This window comes from Chelmon rostratus, chromosome 5 (genome assembly GCF_017976325.1).
Source record: "Chelmon rostratus isolate fCheRos1 chromosome 5, fCheRos1.pri, whole genome shotgun sequence".
Taxonomy (NCBI): Eukaryota; Metazoa; Chordata; class Actinopteri; order Chaetodontiformes; family Chaetodontidae; genus Chelmon; species Chelmon rostratus.
Genome location: NC_055662.1, coordinates 10,565,702 through 10,587,245, shown reverse-complemented (window position 1 = coordinate 10,587,245; position 21,544 = coordinate 10,565,702). Strand labels below are relative to the sequence as shown.

Here is a 21,544-nt window from a genome sequence, read left to right as displayed (position 1 = left end):
TAAATCCGAGTTTTCCAAATGGATCAGATTGTTGTCTTCAATGTCACCCATGATTGGTGTGATGAATGGATTTATTAGTTTTCTTGCTTGATCTTATTCGATAATCATCCTTTATTTCAAATTAAATTCAGCATCAGAGCAGCGTTATATTAAATACAGCAGGTTTCTTGAGTGAATGTGGGATAGCACAGAGTATCTAACAAAGTATAGAATGTAAAATACACAGTAAATACCACCAAAAAGTAGCATTTAGAGCTCATTATTATGTGGATCAAACCAAACATGTAGACGGTGCCCTGTGTTTCAGATCATGTGATATGTTGTTTCCATCAATTTGCATAAGAGCAGCATGTAAGTATGCAGCTGAAGGCTGTTTGAAGTATTCGGATACCTTCCTTAAGTAAAAGTATGCAGGAATTATCAGCAAACTGTTCTTAAAGTATCAAAAGAAAAGTACTAATTGTACAGTAAAATGCTCCCTGTCCATGTTTTTAATATTACATCTGATGTTTTTGGATTAACATTACTGCTGCACGCGTGTGTGTTGCATTTTACTGCTGTAGATGTTAAATGTTGAGCTCATTTTAACTACTTTATGCTGTTGGGTAGTTTAATCTACGGTATTGTGTGTTGCTATTTGGAAATACTGTACATGGTTTTCAGTGGACAGGAGGGGAATGAAACATCGTAATCTGAAAAGTAAGCAGTAACTAAAGCTGTCAGATAAATGTAGGGCAGTTAAAAGGTCAATATTTGCCTCTGAAATGTAGTAAAGTAGAAGTATAAAGTTGCATAAAATGGAATAACTGTAGTAAAGTACAAGTTTATATTCAATGCTAGAACTTGAATAAATGCACATAGTCACATTCCACCTCTGATGCTCGGTAATGGTTTGGCCCAATGTAGAAAAGAATGTGTCACATGCGATCAATAGCATGGACACCAGTGTCAGAGTATTCACAGTCTGAGGTTACCTGTGCAGTGTTGAGAGCTGCAGGTTGGTTTCAGCCAGCAGCTCTGTGATGATAAATAAACTCCTGACACACAGTTGAGGACACAAGTAGACACAAGACTATGCTGTAATCACACCACAACTGACTTTCACTGATAAATGAGCAGCTGGAGACTCATTTTATGTTTAATGCAAAATATGTGTGATTCCTTTAGTGCACAAAGGCTGAAGCAGCATTTTTTTATTTTGTATTTTGCTGAACCAAGATTGATAACTAAATTAAGAGTCAGTCGCATGAGAAAGTGTCATTTTTCTGTACTTTAGCACTGATTCGTATCACCAGGCTTCATCAACAGTCAGTTCATGACAGATTTTCCTCATTTTTTGCCGCAGACGCCGGCAGTCTTTTGGCTCTTGCAGAAGTCTTTACAGGTAATATCTTTATAAGTGCAACAAAAACAGATGAGGACAACATATAGAATTTTTATTGTGTGGCTATTTACCTTTATTCACATTTATATGACCAGAGCTTTATCATTAAATGAGGCGTTGTTTCAGTCAGTCAGTCTACATGGAAAGCTGGTTGTGTATGTATGTGTGTGTGTGTGTGAGTGAGAATTATTCATATCTTTTAATTTAGTATATTGTATATAATATAAACTTTATAATTATGCATGCATTAACATGTACATCAGTTTCATGTGGCAGCTGGTGAAGTAGGAGTTAATCACTTGGGCATTAATTGGAAAGCTTGTGAATTTTACTGCCAGTCAATAAAATGTTATCTTAGCCTGTGATAACACATCCTAATTTAAATATGTTTTGTAGTATTAAACTGAATCTGATCAAATGAACGTGGGGGAGTAAAAAGCGCAATATTTTCCTCTGAGCTGTGGTGGAGTAGAAACAGTAGCAGAAACTGGAAATACTCAAGTAAAGTACAAGTACTTCAAATGACATGAGTAGATGTACCTAGTTACTTTCCACCTCAGCTAGAAACCAGTCACTTTAAACAAACTGTCATAGTTATCTGTGTGTGTGTGTGTGTGTGTGTGTGTGTGTGTGTGTGTGTGTTTGAGGGCCAGTGTGTGTTGCCCGCCTTTATCAGAGGAATATGCACCACCTTTAAAAAAGTTGCTTTTCCTCATGTGTTCTCCTGTTTTCTGCAGCACCAACAGCTTCAGTGCCTCCTGCTCAGCGCCTTTGCTTTAAACCTGTCCAATGCTGCCCTCTGGCGGTCAAATTGAATTACATCATGTTCATAGGATGTCACACAAATGTCACTTAGAATTCAGACAAATGCATAAATGAATTAAAAATAAAATGACATTTATTTGCTACACAAATACAGTTATTATTATTATTAGTTATTATAATGAATGTGTGTTGAGAAGTTAAATATTTTCAGTTAAAAAACAGATTAAATTAATCTGGTTTTGTTAATCTGTTTTAAATTAATAAATCTTCAAGTTTGTGAAATAGCCAAAGAAAAAAAAAACCCTGTGAAGATATTTTGTACTACTATTGTCATTGTATTTTTTCAGACTTTGGACCAGAGGAAGCTAAGAACTGAGAAACTGAGTTTTTGTCATTGACTTTTCTCAGTGTCTCCAGGGTTTGAATGATAAACAGTTCTCCCTGAGGGTGGGGAGGACATTTATTTTCTCACTGTTTACACAATTTTCCCAAATCAGTCCAAGGGTTTGAATAAACTGTGTGTTTCTAATTCACTTTCTTCATGAGTTTGTTCTACCTGTTTTCAGTCTGTTTCCTTCACTGAAATAAGACCTGGAAGCAACGCTGACCCTGATTACCTGCTCCAGTCTGCCGCCCAGTGGGAAAAATGGGTATTTTCACCGCAGCATCTCATGGCCCACAGAGTGGTTCATGTACAATACCACTGGTGTCAATGGTATCGTTTATTTCTCCTCAGTATTTTATAACAACATGCATGTAACAGCAGCTGGAGAAGCTTCATTAACTAAAGCAGAAATTTCATAAAATTAGTTCAATTCATGCTGACTTGACAAGAATTTTTAATTCAATGTATTTTCTTTCTTTCTTCATATGATGTGTTTGTTGCAGGCCTAACTAATATCACAATGATAGATGAGAATTATTGATTACGGATAATGCATACAGTAATGTGATACTTATAGCGTTTTAGTTTATTATTAGTTTATTTTATTATGTATTTTTAGCTTTTTCCCTTATACTGCCCTTAAATACAACATCCTATCAACATTTCCTAATAATGACTTACATTCTTATTTACCATAAAACCACATATTTCACTTTTTAATGGGGGGATAATTAGACAAATAGAACAAACACAGATATGAAATAATATGAGCAGTTTGAGTTCAGACTAAATGTAAAAACTCTTTATGTGACATGTCCACAGCCGGTGGTGGAATGTAACTACATTTACTCAAGTACTGTACTTAAGTAGAGATCTGAGGTACTTTACACGTCTACTCCAGTACATGTCAGAGGGAAATATTCTGTGTTTTACTGCCCTGCATTTGTCTCACAGATTTATTTACTAGTTTCTTCACAGACTAATATTTGTGCACACAGAACATGTGGAGAGCTTATAAAATGTGATGTTGTGTTATAGGTCGACTACTCCTGTACTTAACAATACGTACAAGTACAACTGAAGTGGTTTAGTGGATTAAGTGGCAGTTATTTTGATTGCTTTCAGTCACGTTTCATGTAAAACATTTCATGCTTCCAACTTCTCAAATGTGACATTTTCTTTCTTTTAATAATCTGAGTAACTGAATTTATTTTTAATAATTTTGTGGTTTGGACTGTTGGCTGAAGAACATTTTCCTTATCGGGTTTACATACTTCTGGAACAATTCCAATGCAGGTCTTTCGCTGATAACAGATTATTTTTCCACTGTGGTCTCAGTACTTTTCCTTAAGTCAGGGATCTGAATACTTCCTCCCCGGCTGTGTGCAGCAGAAGGACACGTCCTCCTGTTTGTTGCACATTAGCCATGAGAGGTCGAGGTGTCAGACCCCTTCAGACAGGGACAAATGCCGTCCCGCCTGGTTTAGTATTCAGCCGCATGTGTTGTCGGTCCATCAGAGGCTAATTAACATAACAGGATCCCCAGTGATCTCACTCTGCTCTTCTGTCTATACACAGCTCCTGTTACACTTTACGGCCTGCTCAGCGGGACACTTCCAACAAGATGCTGTTGTTTCAATCATCCCCAAAAGTAAACTGGACAGCGTGTGAGAAAGTGTCGTTATGTGTCTGTGTCTTTCTCCAGGTTGCGGCCATTAAAAAGGATGAGCATCAGTTAAAGGCTGTGTATTCAGTCATTTGCCTTGACAACATGCTAAACAAACATTAAGGTGAAGAGCTCGTCATGCTCCATTTTCCACAGAGATACCCTTGTTTTAGAAGTAGAGAGAGAAGGGTGGAGTCAGGCCAACAAAACAAACTGCAGAAAGTTTATTTAAGACGTCACGTTAAGAATAAAAATATCATAAGATCACTATAAATATTCATAGTATACTTATTCTACACATTAGTAGCTTTTATTTAGGTTTTCATCACAATGCCTGGGATCCCCTGTAAGGTCTTTTGAAATCTTTCCAATAACCCTTAGAACTCTGTGAAGGACCCACTTAAAGGAACCCTGAACCCCTTCAAATAAAACCCTAAAATTACTCCAGTGACATCTGGAATCCATTCAAGGATTCAAAGACCCCTACAATAACTCCTGACACTCCTCTACTAACAGCTGAATCCATTCAAGGACCCATGAAGCACCCCGATGATCCCCAAATCCCTTCTCGGTTCCCCCGAAATTCTTTTAGTAATGCCTGGAACCCCTTAAAGACTCCCTGAAAACTTCTCAAAGATCCTCGCACTGCCTCAAAGACCCCAGCAACTCCTTTAAAATGCCTGGAATTCACAGGACTCTTTAAATCTGCTCAAGAACCCTGAAAACTCTCAAAAGACTGAAATCATTCAGTAATGCCTGGAACCCCCTCAGGGATTCCTAGAAGCTCCTCAAGGATCACTATATCCCAGCAAAGATGCTTTCAGAGAGCCCTGAAGCTCCTTCACTATTGCCTGGAATCCCTTCAAGAACCCCTGGACTCTTTCAAAGATCCCTGGATCTCCTTCAAGGATTTGGAAACCTATTCAAGGACCCTAAAAACTTATAAAATGTGTCAAGACCCATGCAAAGACCAGAGAAACCCCCTCAGTAATGCCTTCAAGGATTCCTGTAAATATCCTCAAGGATCATCAGACCCTTTCAAAGACCCTTGAAACTCATCCAAGCATACCACTTCATGGATCCTAGGAAAGCCCCTGAAGGACCTCCAGAACCCTGTAAAGGCTCCTGAAATTCCATTTAATAACACCTGAGACCTATTCATGGACCCCTGAAATCACCTCAAGGATCTCCAGACCCCTGCAAAACCTGTGAAACTCATTTGATAACTCCTGAAATCCATTTTAGGAGCCACAGGGACTCCTCACAGATTTTTCAAGGATTTTCACACCTACGAATAGGGTCCTGGAACTCCTGTAGAAATACATAGATTCCATTCAAGGAAAACCCCCCCCCCCCCCCCCCCAACCCCCCCCGCCGCACACTGCTAAGCTGTAATGAGCCGGCGGACACAGACAACACATTTCACCTGGAGGGTCCAGCTCTGTGCGGATCCTCCTGTCCCACCGTCCAGCCCGCTCTCCACATCAAAGCATTCCTGATGTGGAAACGGCAGCCCGGGGTGGCCGGTCGTAACCTCTGTAATAAATTAAGACGAAGTGGCAAATAAAGCTGCACCTGCAGGCCTGACGTCTTCACCTCCAACACATGGAGGAACCGTTAAGAGGCATTGTCCTCATCTGGAGGGGGACAGAGCAGACAAACATGGAGGGACAAGGCAGGATGTTTTTCTCCATTTCATTAAAAATCAGTGTTTTCTCTGCAGAGCTAAAATAAAAAAGGCATATGCAGAAGTTCACAATTTAAATTAGGCTTAATGTTGCAATCAGAGATAAACGATTATGTTAGCTAAAAGCTAGCAGTGTCTTTCAGCTATCCTAACTAAGCTAATTAGCTATACAACACTGTCCATATAGATATCATAAAAACACTAAAACAATCCAGTAAACACATTGTTCTACAAGTCAGTCATTTGGGTTATCATTATTTTAATTTTAGCATTTCCTTTCATATAATTTTCAGTCATTCAAAAACGAGAGATTTAGAGTCTCGCTTAAAATCCCCCCCAAAGCGGCTGTTGAATGAGGACACTGAACATTAGCCTGTAACTTTATTATAGAGACACTATAAAAAGAAAGAAACAGCCATAAGCTTACAGAAAAAAATGGCCTGTTTATCAGGATAGACGACCACATACTGTGTTTAATAGGATTAATAAAATTAAAATTTGAGAATGAATTTTTATTGATAACAAAATGATAGAAAAATAAAAATGGCTGGAAAAAATAGAAGGGCTGTAAAGTATTAAATCTGAAATGAAGAAAATAAAAGTTAGATATTTTTCAATTGTAATAATGCCACACAGACCTACAGCGAGAAGTATGGCTGTAAATATTCATGTAATGCTGGTAGACTGCCGGCTGTCTTCTTTGTTATTATAGTTTTTTTTTAAGGTCTGAATTTCAAGCCAAACCGGATTCAAGCGGGACAAAAGAAGTAAATGCCTCTCTTGAATGGAATATAGAATATATCCTCCTCTCCACTATGCTGTGCTCATTTATTTCACATTACAACTAGATAAATGGACAAAAGGATCGAGTCAACAGGCTATTTTCACGCTACAGTATGTCTGTATTGTCCTGTTGTCAGTTCCCATGGAAGTCAACTGGCACTGAGTAAATGCTGCGATGCCTCTTTTTCTTTTTCGGACTCAGGTTTTCAGTCAGCAAGCCGCAAACAAAGAGCCAAACATAGAAAGCTGTCGACATTCCTCTTTTATACTCAGGAGTCATCGGTTGCACCCAGCCATGCAGATCTGTGGTCAGAAAACCTCAAATACTGCACATACTTCCTGGTATAAACTCAACTGAATCAAATTTAATCTGACTTTTTTTTTTCTTTTTTTTCTTTTTTTATAGGAATCTGATTAAATCAATTAATAAAAGAGAAGTCTTATCTTGTTTGGTTATTTTGTGTGTAAAAGATTAAAGGACAAGGTGCTGTATTTAGGATTAATAGTCCATTATTAAAGGGTTTTCTTTAAATTCTCAGGGGTCTGAGTTCAGGGTCTTGGCTTGAAAGAGGGTCATGAAGGGAGGACTTGGATTTAGTTTTAAAACTAGACTTAGCCTCAGTTAAAGGTTAAAGGCTGTAGGCAGCCTATATTTTTGGGTTTCCTTGGCTGTTGTTGTGAGTAGAGCTCTGCATGCTGACAGAGGGTTTTTTTTTTCCTGGTGTGATTGTTGTGAAAACACTGTAATCATCCTCAGTTACTTCTGGCAGGAGGACAGAGTGTAACAACCTGCAGGACACATTTATCACCTGTTTACCTGCTCTGTTGCAGGTCAGTTTAAACTGTGATCAGTGTAAATATACAGTACCTACTGACAGAGATCCAGCACTTCATGCAGGATACAACATCCCCATCATCATGGCAATAATCTAATGGGGACTTATAGTATGTCCCTCAGATCTACCTTTGGTTTTTTTATTTTTTATTTTTTACATTTATAGTATGACTATAAATACCTGAATTAAAGACTATTTTTCAAGGGATTTGCACTTTTCTTTATGCTATTGGTGCCTTTATGAGAGTCCCAATTTTTAGATTTTATTTTATTTTTTTACATTTTGAATTAATTCCAGGGTGACTAATTTATAAGTATGCTGGGTTGTGAATGCTTATCTGAAAAGGGGACTGTATGTTTAATTTTGTCTTCCACTGAAAGATTAGTTACGGCCTAATTTACCTGCCAATTTGAGTACCATAAATCTATCGGCTAATTTTGCCATAGTGAGATTTTCAAGGGTGATTGTCTTGTTTTTACATTCGTGTGTAGCTGTTATTGTCAGTCATTTAAAGTTCACTTAACAGGGACAATAGAGTAGACTGACATTTTATTTGATTATCAGGCTGTTTGTCACCTCTAATTAGTTAAGGCCTGAGCTTTCTTTGCCATATACGCTCTCCTCATTTCTGATCAGTAATTTAGGCTTTACACTGTCTGCTTATTCAGCGGTAAATCAGAATTAAACTAACAGGAGCTTATTTAATTAAATAGTAATTTGGGAAAAAGTTCCCCAGCAAGGGTGAACTCCCCCCGCCCGGTTAACTGCTCCTAATCCTATTGGTCGGTGCGTGTTTGGAAGCAGCCAATCAGAGGGCAGAGAGCGCAGGCTGAAGCGGTTCATAGGAGTGTCGCTGCGCGTGTCTGCCTCAGAGGAAAGTGGGATGCGTTCAGGGTGTCACGGTCATTCATCCACTCAATTAACAGCTAATTACAAGCCTGCTCGGGAGTCTGGTGTGTGTGTGTGTATGTATGTGTGATTCATCACGACGTGGCCTCACTGCTGTAAAACCACGGACCAGACCGCTGGATCAACCTCTGGAGGTAAGCTTTTCATACACTTCAGTTTTGGCAGTTTACAGGACGGTTAGCGAGGTTTTGGGGGAGAATAATATTTGATCACATGTTTGAACCACTGCGTTACAGAAGTCTGTGAGTTTTGACTAAATCCCTACATGAAACAACCAGTTAAACACCAACAACTCAACCCGAATATAGGCGACACTTTAGGGTGCAGAGAGGAGCGATGAGCGAGCTGCTGGTAAACAGATTCAGATAAATCATTGTGTGTCACAGTGTTGGTCTCTTGGTGTGATTTACTTCCGATAATTATATTTGCTTACTCGTTGTCTAAGAGTTGTACGACACAAAATGTCATATATTCAGTATAATTTAAATAAATCAATTATAGGTCCGCATCAATATTCTACATATCGATCTATGGAATGACGATTTAACTTTTTCTGCTGTGCGTTTCTAGACTTTAAGGAAGAGTTTTCTTTATTTTTATTCAGGCTATATTTTACAGGACATTAAATAAAAAGTAGCCATTTCTTTTTCCATCTGATGGTTTTGTTTGTGTGGATTTTTCAGTTTCGTGTGAAAATCATTCTCAAAAGTAAAGATAATCTACTGCTAAATTAATTTACACCATCTTTGAAAGAAGCCAAGCTTGGTTATGGGGTTAATGGTGGAAGAATATAGTTCGTTTAGTTTTCTAAGCAGACTGCTCTTTATTGAAATCGGCTTGATGTAGTTTGGACAGGAGATAATGTTGAGTGATTATTTTATTTCACCAATGAGTCGTTTCTGTTGCTCTGCAGACACAAACCGGGTGAGAAGCCTCGGGCGGACATGTCGGAAAACGCCGGCTGCGAGTTTGAAATCGACGTGGAGGGCCTGGAGACGGAGAGCGACGACCCGGCGGACTCCTCCAGCCGCCCCGGCTCGGCGCCGCTCGGCCACGCCGCCTCCGAGGACGACGGAGACGGCGGCAAGGGCGACGACAAGCCGGGCCCCAGCGGCCTGTGTCCGGGGGACCAGAGGAAGCTGAGCCGCACGCCGAAGTGCGCCCGCTGCCGCAACCACGGCGTCGTGTCCTGCCTGAAGGGACACAAGCGCTTCTGCCGCTGGAGGGACTGCCAGTGCGCCAACTGCCTGCTGGTGGTGGAGAGACAGCGGGTGATGGCGGCGCAGGTGGCCCTGAGGAGGCAGCAAGCTACGGAGGTGAGCCGGGAGCGTGTGCGGGTGAATGTGTGTGTGTGTCTGACCGTATGTTGCTGCTTTCAAATGCGGCTCATGAACTTTAAAAGACTGGATAGTCCTGATGCATTCAAGTGCTTTTATTAAGCAGCAGCTAATTAACAAAGGAGCGATCTGTCCACACTGCTATCCTGTGAGTGCTGATTATTCTCAAAACACACAAGATTCACAATAAAACGGGTCATCAAATCGAGTTCAGTGTGCTCATAATTGAGTCGACCTATATTTTACAGTTGCCCGTGAAAGCAGCATATTTTCCTGGATCTGTTTTATTTACTTTATGAACCCAGTGGCTCAGGCTTTAAATACCCCTAGATCAAATGCCAAACTCCTCCTCTGTCACTAGACAGTAAAATCCACGTTGAACATGTAAAGCTGCCTTTAAAACACAGCTATGATGAATTAGGATTTAAACACACACCATTATCAAATAGCATAAGAATAAATTATATTGTCATTACTATTAGTAGATTGCATATGTCTGTGTGGCCAACTTGTGGCACCTCCAGCAGCACTTGCTGTGTTTGCTGGTTCCCTTCATTTCCCTGCCTCACTGTCACCCTCAGCCTTTGAATCATGGTGAAAATGAGACTTAATTTAAAGTCGCTCCTCCAACAAATTGCTCCACTGAGCGTTTCTGATATATCAGATAAATAGTCCATGTGAAGGCATCAAAGAGCCCCAGCAGATGTTGCTGTTCTTAAATGTGGCCCTGATATTAATTATGAGCTGGGTGCACATGAGTGACCAAACAAAAAACAGAACTGGAGAAACTCTCAATGAGGCATGTTGCACGGCTTCAGGTGTAAACAGCGGTGCTGTTGTCACTTTCACTCTGTGTTAAACCTTTGAATGCATCAGAATAACACGCCTGACATGATTTCCTGCCCTTCGCTCAGCCGCTCTGTTCATTTGTAAAGCTCCTACAATAGGCGCTAAAAAAAAATACTGTTTTGTTTTTCTAACCAAACTTAAACTTCCAGTTTTGGACGCAGGGTCGGGTTTAGTTTCCAGTTTAAGTGCGGGCACGTAGTGGATCAGACTAAGGTTTAGGGTTTGGCAATTGATGTAGTTATTGGATGAGCACTGCTTTGTTTTTATCTCCTTGTTTGACAGAACGAACATGAATGTCAGTCCCAGTAGTGTCTCAGAGATGTTCTGATCATAGTTAATGTCACCGTCTCACTCTTTCACCAACATGGGCGATTATACATTCACATCTCCCTGTACGAGGCCTCAAAATAAACCTGCACCTATTTGGGGGCGGAGGCCCTAATATGTGTGTGTTTTGACTGCGGTGACATTCAAATATTTCAGAATGTCTGCGGTAAAATAATCAACCACGTCAGCTGTATTTTAAACATTATACCAGATGGAAGTTTCTATTTAAGTGTGTGTGTGTGTGTGTGTGTGTGTGTGTGCGTGTGTGCGTGTGTGTGCATGCGCCCGCAGGCTGTGCCAGTTGTTGTGTGTGCTTGTTTTTTAGCTTGTCAAGCTAAATGTATTTTTATGTACAGTCTTGTGAAAATATTGCAAAATATTGTCAAATTTCCAGTCATTTTGCTCATTTGTGTATCTAATGTATTTAAATTTTACAATATTATTTATCTTTAACTTTATTTATTTGTTCTTTGTCTCACATTCAATTGCGAAACATTGTGATCCTGCTTTAAACAATTTCAAGACAGTTCAAGAAAAACAGAAAACACTGATATGACACATAATTGAAGAAGATTGTTATTGAGATGCTGCATCATATTATCCAAGCACACGTGGCTTTAGCTGTGACAAATCAGGCGCTTTTAAAGGATCAAGAAAAACGTCCTGAGAGCACGTCTTTACTCATCTTTTGTTTTCTCAATTTGTCAGGATAAAAAAGGGATGTCTGGGAAACAAATTCCAGCAGAGAGGAGGACGATATATCAGCGACATATTCGACCGTCCACCATGCTCGCCAAAAGCATCCTCGAAGGTAACAAGGCAGCAGATCTGACGAAAAGAAACATGTTTCATTTCTTTAGAGTCAGCTTTTTCTGATCTTTTACGGTTTCTCTTGGCTCGTCCTCAGTTCCTGTTTAACTCTGATCAAACCTGCGTTTCTTGTCTTGGATTTCTGTCTTTGTCCATTAACAACAGCAGAGCAGTGATAAGGACTTGTTAGCATCTGTAAGCAGCCACTTAATAAACTTTTTTGGCATGCAATAAGTTTAATGAATGAGCATCTCCAGCACCGTCACAGCATACAAAGATGCTTTAATTGTTGAGCATGATTTATATCTGCAGTGAAAGTTTGTCTGTTGCAGTTTTGCATGTTTTCCAGTGTTGTGATTATTTCTGCATGCATGCTTGACATCAGCTATAATCCAAAACACATGGACTGTCATCGACACACTTGGATTAAATGAGGGTTCTTTTGATGACAGGATACCGTCCGGTGCAGTCTGATCCATTCCTGGCGGCCAACCCGTCTCTGCCTCCGCCGCTGAGCGATCGCATGAGGAAGAGAAGGGCCTTCGCCGACAAGGAGCTGGAAACCATCATGCTGGAGCGGGAGTACAAAGAGCGAGAGCTGCTGGAGAACAGCCAGGCGGCCACGGCTTCGCTCCTCTTCCCGAACAACATGGTCCACCAAGCCGCAGAGTACAACTACAAGACGGCCTACTCGCCGGCAGCTCAGGTTGAGCCGCAGCCCAAAGAGCTATGCAACTTCCTGGGCCCCAACTGCCTGGATCTGTCCATGCAGTACCCCGCCGGCTCAGCCAACGTCGAGCTCATCTCCTCCAACGTCAGCGTGGCCACCACCTACTGCCACTACCCGCTGCAGCCGTCGCGAGGCGGCTTCATGATGTGGCCCCGTGGTGCGGCCAACCTAGGCGACGCCCTGCTCTACCAGCAGTGCCTGTTCAATGCCACGGCGATGCAGAACATGAAGCCGGGTGCCGTGTGGGAGCCCAAGGTGATGCCCGCCGAGAGCCAGCCGCCGGAGCAGGAGGCTGCGGCCGTGCTTGCTGCTAAACAGGAAGGATCCCGAGCCGCGGCGCTGCAGGACTCATCAGACCCTCAGCGGGCTCATCCCAAACCTCCCGGTGTCACCCAGGGGGGGCAGAGGGAGTGCTCAGCCTTCTCTCCACCCAAGAGGGGATTTGGACAATCCTTCCCCAACAACTCTCATTCCCAAAACTCCAGCCAAGTCCTGAACAAGCTGAGCAAGGACAGCGCGAAGCTTTCCATGAAACTCAACTCCTTTCACTCCCTAATCCAGAACTCACTGAGCGAAAAACACAGCGGCGGGGCCGGGCCGGAGCTCAGGGCGCCATACTGCAAAGAGCTCTTAGAGGAGGCCGCCCGCAAGTTCAGGGAGGGCTCTGCCAAGGACGTTCAGGCCGTTAAAATCACCGACAGGTACGCCAAAGACTTTCTGTCCAAGCCTGTGGGGACCAAGATGGCGTCCAGTGAGTCTTTGTCCTTCTCTGTGGAAGCCATACTGAAGAAACCCACACCTGCGATGAGTCGAGCATTCCACTGATTTCCATTAATGTCTTTTCTTGCACTACACACGTCAGATTTGTCTCAGTTAGAGGGCATCTCGAGTTGTGGTTTTGGGGTCAAACTAAATCTTAAACACACAGGCACTGCATCAGAAATTAGACCAGTTAGAAATTCTTTTTTTTTTTTCTCAATGTAATATTTATGTACAGTATATTATATTTTACATGTGCATGTTTAATAACTTTATTCTGTAGAGTATTTAAACATTATCCCAATGTTTTCCTCATGTTAATAAACTTTATAAGACTGAACTCTTTCCATAAAAAGTCTTGCATTTCATTTTATGATGAAGTTATGACGCGTTAAACTGCGAACGCGTCAGAAGTTAGTCTGCACCCACCAATACATCACTGTGGTTTTTACATCCACACTCAGCAAAATAGACTGATGGGAGAAATCATTTTAGATGAGGCTTATCTTACATGTAAAAATATTAGCAGATAGAAAACAGGTTTTAGTTTATTAACTTTATTTCACATAAACCGAGCATAATTTGCAGACAGGATCTCATTTTTTAAAAATTTATTATTTGACACCTTTTGTGAAAGGCAATATTTACTAAAGTGCAGATGTTCAGCTCGCAGCGTGTAGGAAAGAAATCCTACAACTGTACTTTATTGAAAAAAAAAGAACATAAAATACAGGTTGAATGTTTGGTGTTGACGTTCCATACTTAATTTAGATTGTGTGCAAATCTTTGGGACATGAAATTTAGTCACAATATCTTCTGAAGACAAATTTGGCAGCAAACATTTAACTTTCTGTAAACTAAGCCTCGCTAAGAGTCATTCAAGGATATAAGGAATATTGTTTGTTTTTTTTATGACATTGTGTATTTGCATAAATAAAAATGAATGAAGTGTGGACGTGAGTGTGTCCTCCAGGGGTTTAAATGTGATATCGGCCCCGTAAATCTGTGAGCAGCATCATCTTATCCATCCAAGATGCATTTCGCCACTCATTCCTTTCTAGTTACGGGCTCAGTTTGTGTGTGTGTGTGTGTGTGTGTGTGTGTGTGTGTGTCCATGCTGAAAGACAGCTCCAAACATGGGTTTCACATGAGCTGCAGAACACTGATCCGTGCAATAATGAACAAGACGAAGGTTAAAAAAAAAAGCTGCCGCTAATCGCTTCTTTCTGGCACAAACGTTCACATTTCATCAGCACGAATCTGCAGCCAAACCGCTCGACTCCACTGACAAAAGCTCAATTTTCTTGTCACTTTAGTTTTTTTTTTTCCTTCCTCACTGTTAAGCCCACTGAGAAATCTCACGTCAGGAGGAGATTGTGGATGTGTGATTGTTTCAAAGAGTCCCGTTGTTTGGGCTGTAATTGGATTTGGCTGGATGATGACATTTTGTGTCACCAGAGAGAGCTGACATCTTTTTTAGTAGCCTCTGGTATCACATTTTTTCACTCTGTGTGCGTGTGTGTGTGTGTGTATGTGTGTGTGTGTGTGTGTGTGGGGGGGGGGGAGAGAGACAGAGACTGGAAAAGAGGAACATGGGTAATCTTAGTTGGTTTGATATCAGACAAGAGATGGTACAGAAATAAAATACACATTTGGGCTACAAGTCAGGAGTATTAACTCTTCATCTCAACGTGTTATTTATTGTGTTTTTCCATTTGAACTTCATTGCTTCATTCTCAACTTCATTGAGATATACAGTAGATGTATTTAAGAATGTGTATTTTTAAAAGAATAGTTCAACGTTCATGGAAGAACACTTCTTTTGGGGAGAGTTATGTGAGAAGATTGATACCACTACATACTATTCTATATTGATACCACTGTTTGTATGACTGGTATAGATCTTCTCCTCTAACCCTCAGCAAGGAAGGTGATTTAACTATGCCTTTATACAGTTTCTGCCCCCCTCACCCACTGCAGCACCCAAACATGACACTTCCTATCCTTTGTAAAGTAACGGTCACTTTAAACCATGTAAGCAGAATATTAACATGCAGTTACTGTCTCCACCCCTGACTGTGGTGTCAAACATGTCAGACTGAATTTTAGAGAAACATGTTTGAAACGATGCAGATGTGCAGACATCAAACATGGAGTCTTGGGTTTGAATGTTTAATTCGGTGTCAGCATCATATAACATCTACAATACAAAACATATGATACCATTCAACGGTAGAATTCAATTTTTTTTTTATCTTTAAGGTGTCTAAAAGGAAAAAGGAGAAAACTGAAAGCTAAGGGATTATAAATGACACACACTGTCCACCAGTGCTGGAAGAAGCACTCAGATCTCTTACTTATGTAAAAGTAAGAGTAGCTCAGGGTAAAAAGATATGAAGAGTTCATTCTAAAGTTGTGAAAACACAATGATTTTTCTGCCATAACTCTCTGGCTCGATGGCGAGCTTGGCTTGGCACTATTGTCTTCTGTTGTTGCTTGTATGGAATATTTGGACGGTGTACTCACGTCAGGTAAAAGTGTTTGCTACCCCAGCACAAATGTCAAAGCCTGGTGATGGTGTCCTGCCAGCGTTCAGGGGGAGGGGGCGTGTGCTTCAATTCCTGCATAGTATACCCTCAAGTAAAGTACCTCAAATTGTACTTACTACTTGAGTAAATGTGCTGTCCACCTCTGCCGTCCACACCTTATTATGGCAAAATGGAAATTATAACCCCCCAAGCTGTCTTTAACATTTAAAACCATGACGTATCAAATCTTCAGATATAAAAAGTGCACAAAGAAGACAGTGTTTGTCTTTGACTTAGCAATGTGTGTGTGTACATGAATGCATCTTATTGTGTGTGAGAATGCGTGTGTGTGTGTGTGTGTGTGTGTTCACGCATGGCCGCTCTGACAGCAGTTGGCTGCTGAGCAGAAGGTGACAGTGTTTGTCTGCACTAACCGCCACTGATAAGTATCTGCTGAAGTCCTTACAGTCTCATTCCCCAAGTGTGAGATTTAACATGTCAGCAGAGTGAACTGGGCATGTTTACTCACCACGTCCTCCCCCAGCCTCCCCCAGCCTCCTCCCCCCACAGTGCTCTTATCAGCAGTTGTAGTTCACACAGTAGCATTTTGTTTGGGGTACGCAGGTGTCATTTGCCATTTAGAGACTTCAATGACTCTCCTTCATGCTGTGATGCTGGGAAAAGAAAAACGGGCACGCATGCACACACACACACACACACACAAACACACAGTGGGAATTTTGTCTGTCATGGCTCTTGTTTCAAGGCTCAGTTTGTTGCTTACACAGAACAATGTGATCGTGTTAACTGTCTCAAAGCTTGCATTTAAAGGAACGTACGAAAGAGTTTACATGTTTCATCACATTTATTCCAAATTTAAGATTCAACATCCAAAGCGTCGTTGTCATATGTACAGAGAACAGAGAATGCAGACAGAAGAATAAGTCATGAAGAAAACATGAAATTAGACAAAAAAAGGTCTAAAATTACACAGCTGTTGAGAAAAAGTGCTGAAGTGCAGCAGAAGTGTAAGTATGTGGACACCTTTGTCCATGTACATTAGTGTACTTTTGGTCTGCGTAGATGTTTTTATGGTGCTTTAGTTGCAATTAAGAAAATCTCTGTGGCGCATGTGATTGTATGTTTTCATGTTTGTTCTCGACCTTTGGGAAGAACATGTGTAACAAGATATCCTCAATACCTACACGTACAGTATTCACTTTTGGAGTTTTGAACCACATCTCAAAGACATCAGTGAGCAGACAAGTTATCTTACACACCAGTAAAGCCTTGTAATTTGAGAGACTTACATATTGATTGGTCTGAGGTGGGTTTTTTTGTTTGTTTTTTTTACCTTTATAAGCACCAATTGGTTTCCTTTCATTTCTGTCTGGTGGCTAAAGTAAATGTGAACACTGAATTGACTTGATGAATAGCAACTGCACAAATGGTCAGACAAATGCATCCAATCTCTAAAACTGTGTGCCAAATGTTTGGCGTAAATGTCAAGTATGAAGAGCTGAAACATGCACAAAACTCTCAGTATGGGTCTTTAACTTATCATCCACCATTATCCATGTCTCGTTTGTTTTTAGCCATGCTAGCAGCCTGGCACACAAACTTTCATGGTCCCAAGAGGATGAATGCTACTGACTTTGGTGATCCCCTGACGCTTCCTCTGGCACCACCATGTACGTCATTTCTGTGGTTTTTAGTAAAATGTCTCAAGGTATTTCTGACCAAATACCTGGCAAACTCATGACATTCCCATCAGCCTCAGTTGTACTATGTGTTGTAGTGCTAATTAGCATATGTTAGCACGCTGACATGCTAAAGTAAGACATGTGGTAAACAATAAAACTGTCAAACATCAGGGTGTTAGCATTATCATTATGAGCATGCTAGCATTAGCTGACATTAGCATTTAGCTCAAAGTCCAGCCTCGCAGAGCTGCAAGCAGACTCTCAGTCTTGTCGATACGTGTATACAGAGACCTATCAGCTTGGAGACTAGTTCAAGAGCCAATCATATGTATCAGTTTGCTGGGACAGCCCGACAAAATGAAAAAGGTGTGATCAGCGAGCAGATGATACATGTAGTGCGGACTTCCCCTGCTATGATACAACAGCTCCATTCTTCTTCTGCCCTCCTGCCCATATAGCATTTGGCTGCCCTGCCAATGACTGTGTGGTTGGTTTATTGCTTTATCACCGTCCGAGTCATCTCAACCCGTAACACACACACACACACACACACACACACACACACACACACACACACCTCTGAACCCCTCTCCAGGTGTTGAAGCAAGCCATCCATCCCACTGTTGCTGTTGTCACGCCAGCTCCTCCCAGCCCATCTGATACGCTCCAATCCTTTGCACATTAAGAATCTATTAAGCACTACACACTCAAACACACACTTGCAGAAAAATCACACGGTGGGTTATTTTGACTCTAGAAATAAATGGCACATGCTGTATTTTGCATTGGTGATCAGCGGGCGTGAAGGAAAGGGTAGGATCCCTATTCATTTCCACCCGTGTTGTTTCTCTCGGTCTCTACCAGCAGCAGGGAGAGGAACACCGGCCGGTTCCTGCATTCCTTCCCAGCACCTTGTAATCCAATAAGAAATGTGTAGCGCTGCAGCTTTTTGACAAGTAGCTCCCACTTAATTACCATGTTGTTAGGGCTGACAGGCCTGGGGGCCGATAGGGGCAAAAGGCTAGTGGTTCATGGCTGAAAGGGGTCTGGGAATAACCTGAAAACACAGACACACACTTGAAATGTACGAACTGGATGAAACATTTCAACACACTGGAGTTTTATTTGTTTGTGCAGGCAGGATCTCGTGGGTTGATTTAAACCTTTATCTGACTTGAAAATCTGAAAGAGATAGGAGTAAGGTGTTTTTTGGTGTTCAGACATGTGGAAAAGTGATCTAGATGGACTGTTCACTACAGGTGGCGACATTGCAGCAAAACAATAGCAAGTAGGAAAATGAGGGCAACACGAAAAAGATACTTTCACAGGTTGCCTTATGCAAAAAAACACAGCCAAAGTGCTCTCCTGGATGCCCCTATGGTAGATAAAACACGTTACAGTGATCTCTATGGTGGCCCAATACACAACAAGAGGTGATTTTTGCGTAGTTGGAATTGTAGGTCATGTGACACCCAGAACAAAACAGTTAAATGATGAGTTTGTGTCACAAACGCTCCTTGTGTTACCAGAATTTGATCCATTTGGTCAAATGAACATGAACGTCTCAAATAGCTGTATTGGTAAATTATTTTTGTGCCAGTTGTGTGCAAACAGCCATCGAGACGTCATGCTGGCTGATCTACAGAAGACTTTAATGTGCTTCAGAGGGAGAAGAAGCCTGAAAAAGTTCTTCTGTGAGTGTGGAGTAACTTTCATGAGAGTGGACGGGCCGCCTCTTGATTTTCCTGCATGACGTACGAATCATGCATGTGGTCCGAGTGTGATCATACTGAACGATGCTAGAGCAAACTGCTAGAGCTGCGTTTTGCTGTGTGGGCAATTAGCAATTAGCTGTTTATGTGTCTTATTATTGGTTGTCATCACTGAAAGCTGAAGGTCTGCTGAGTCACTGCTTGTTCTTGTCAGCCTTGTTCGTGTCTTTATCAGTTGGTTTTTGAGGCTGCTGCTTGTGCTGAAGAGAGACAGTATGCCCTCATAAAACCACTGCAGAGATGGTAGGTAGGTTATATATTTTGTAAAAAATGTGCCTTTTATCTGGCTGCATTCAGTTTTTTTAACCACACAGATACCACAGCATCACAGTTACACACCAAGATGTAGACAATGAAAAAACTGACAAAACTAAATATTTTATAGAACATTTTGCCTTTATATTGATTTAAAAATATAATAAAGCTGGAATTTTCCCCAAAAACTGATGCTAATTAGTTGTATTAGAATTCAATGTTTTTGGAAACATTTTTGGATCTTTGCCAAGAATGTTGAGTCTTTTGTTCTCAGTTCTTAACTTAGTACCAATTTAACACACTCTTTATGGACCACTGGAGCATCAGAGGTCAGAGGGAACTTCATGTATGTGTGATTTGAATTTGAAACTGCATACAGACATTTAGAGGCATGTTTTAATACTGACTATTATTGCTGCCTCCAAAGCTGCTTCATCATCACAATTTCTTTGTGTCTAAACCTCCGTGGTTACACTCGCCACAGGCCAACTTTAACACACCGTCCATTGTGCAGCGTCCTGTTGCCTCCTGAGGGTCGAGAACAATTATTTCTATCACCGACACCTGTGCTCTTGTTTGTGTTGTTTCAGTAGCCTCCGGCATCACCCAGTACCCTGCTCACAGCGGGGACAGAGAGACGTTTTTGCAACACAAACCGACATTTGGAGAACCAAACAAAACATATGAACAGTCGGTCTGTGCCTCAAAGTAAACAGCAAAGCTTCTCCTCAGGTCCATCAAACAATTATCCCTCCTCAGGCTGCCCTGAGGGGCAAATAGCAACAAAAGCGATTCATGGCTGTTTGAGAGGAGAGGTTATATCACCTCTGCATTTTGCTTTGTCTCACTCAGCCTTTGTAAAGACTCACTGTGTCCGTGTCAATTTGCAAGTCGAAGCTGCTTGAAGGTGCGTCCCGTCTCCTCCGGAATCATTTTGAAACATTCACGTAAGAATCAAGGAGAAAGGCAAATTCAGCCACTTCAAATCCAGATGATCGCCACATTTGCAAGTTTATGCAAATAATTGTAAATCTCTGAGCAGCCAGTGTTTGGAAAGGTGAACCTTGAGAGAATAAGAAGACAAAAACAATCAGCTTATACTTCACATGGTGTCTGTTTTCGCCAGTAGTTTTTAGAAGTTTATCACACAGGTCTTTTCTTTCTGTTCCCAAGAGATGTTGCAAGATTTACTTAATTTTCCCATTTTGCAAGAATGTCTTTATTTTGAGACCAACACAAACATCAGCATCTTCTCCACCTGCCGCGCTTTTGCAGGGAATTTGCCAGTCTAAACATTCATGTAAATGCTATGGAAAAACGCTTTGTGTTCCATTGTCTACCAAAGAAAATATCATGATCCTCTGCAATGTACTGTCGCATGGGGTGTGCACACTTATCACAAATGTTATTTCTGTCAGGTCTGTTGTCTTTGCTGCCTTCTGAACTCCCTCTGAATTTACTCCCGTGCAGGGTTGTAGCTACACTATGGATGGAAAAAGAGGTCGGTTGCGGCTGTTGCTTCTCGAGCACCACTGCACGTAGAGGTCGGCGCAGATGGTACAGCTGTAATTCTACCAACGCGCTGATAAATGACCACCGCACCTGGCTTACACTAACTAGAGTAAACACCATGATTGCCAAGGTTAACACTTAAAAGAGCTGATTTGCATAGACCTATAAAAGTGTATTCAAATGTACACTCCCTTATGACCAGCCTCCCCCGAGGCAAACACAGCGTCTGTGTTTGGAGAGAACTTGTTGTCTTTCAGGCCTGAGTAAAAAAAAAAAGACATTTAATCATCAATCATTATGCATTTAAACATTTTGTACAATATGGTTATTTTTTTTTTTACTGCCTTTATAGGATGAAAAGATGCACATTTATCAGATTATTTTCAGGTATTCAGTTCCTTTGTGTATAAATGCCTCCATTGTAACCTGAATTGTTCCTTTTGTAATAACAGCAGATGGAGAAAGAATGTTGCAGCTACCAAAACAGTCTTAACCAAATGCTGCATTAATAATGATATTAAATGTGTCGCACCTCCATACAGGACAC

At 41.2% G+C, this 21,544-nt stretch overlaps 1 protein-coding gene across 1 annotated transcript; it reads left to right on the top strand.

The window, feature by feature from the left end:
• The first annotated feature begins 8,328 nt into the window (after positions 1-8,328).
• On the top strand, positions 8,329-14,118 carry dmrt2a (doublesex and mab-3 related transcription factor 2a). The gene is made up of 4 exons (XM_041936780.1): positions 8,329-8,549; positions 9,329-9,731; positions 11,637-11,739; positions 12,191-14,118. The coding sequence occupies exons 2-4, from the start codon at positions 9,360-9,362 to the stop codon at positions 13,291-13,293; spliced, it is 1,578 nt and encodes a 525-aa protein (XP_041792714.1). The 5' UTR covers positions 8,329-8,549; positions 9,329-9,359; the 3' UTR covers positions 13,294-14,118.
• The last annotated feature ends 7,426 nt before the right edge of the window (positions 14,119-21,544 follow it).

Coding starts and splice junctions, on each gene's coding strand:
- dmrt2a (XM_041936780.1), top strand. CDS start 9,360: ATGTCGGAAAACGCCGGCTGCGAGTTTGAAATCGACGTGGAGGGCCTG. Junction 9,732..11,636: donor GGAGGCAGCAAGCTACGGAG/GTGAGCCGGGAG, acceptor TCAATTTGTCAG/GATAAAAAAGGGATGTCTGG. Junction 11,740..12,190: donor CGCCAAAAGCATCCTCGAAG/GTAACAAGGCAG, acceptor TTTTGATGACAG/GATACCGTCCGGTGCAGTCT.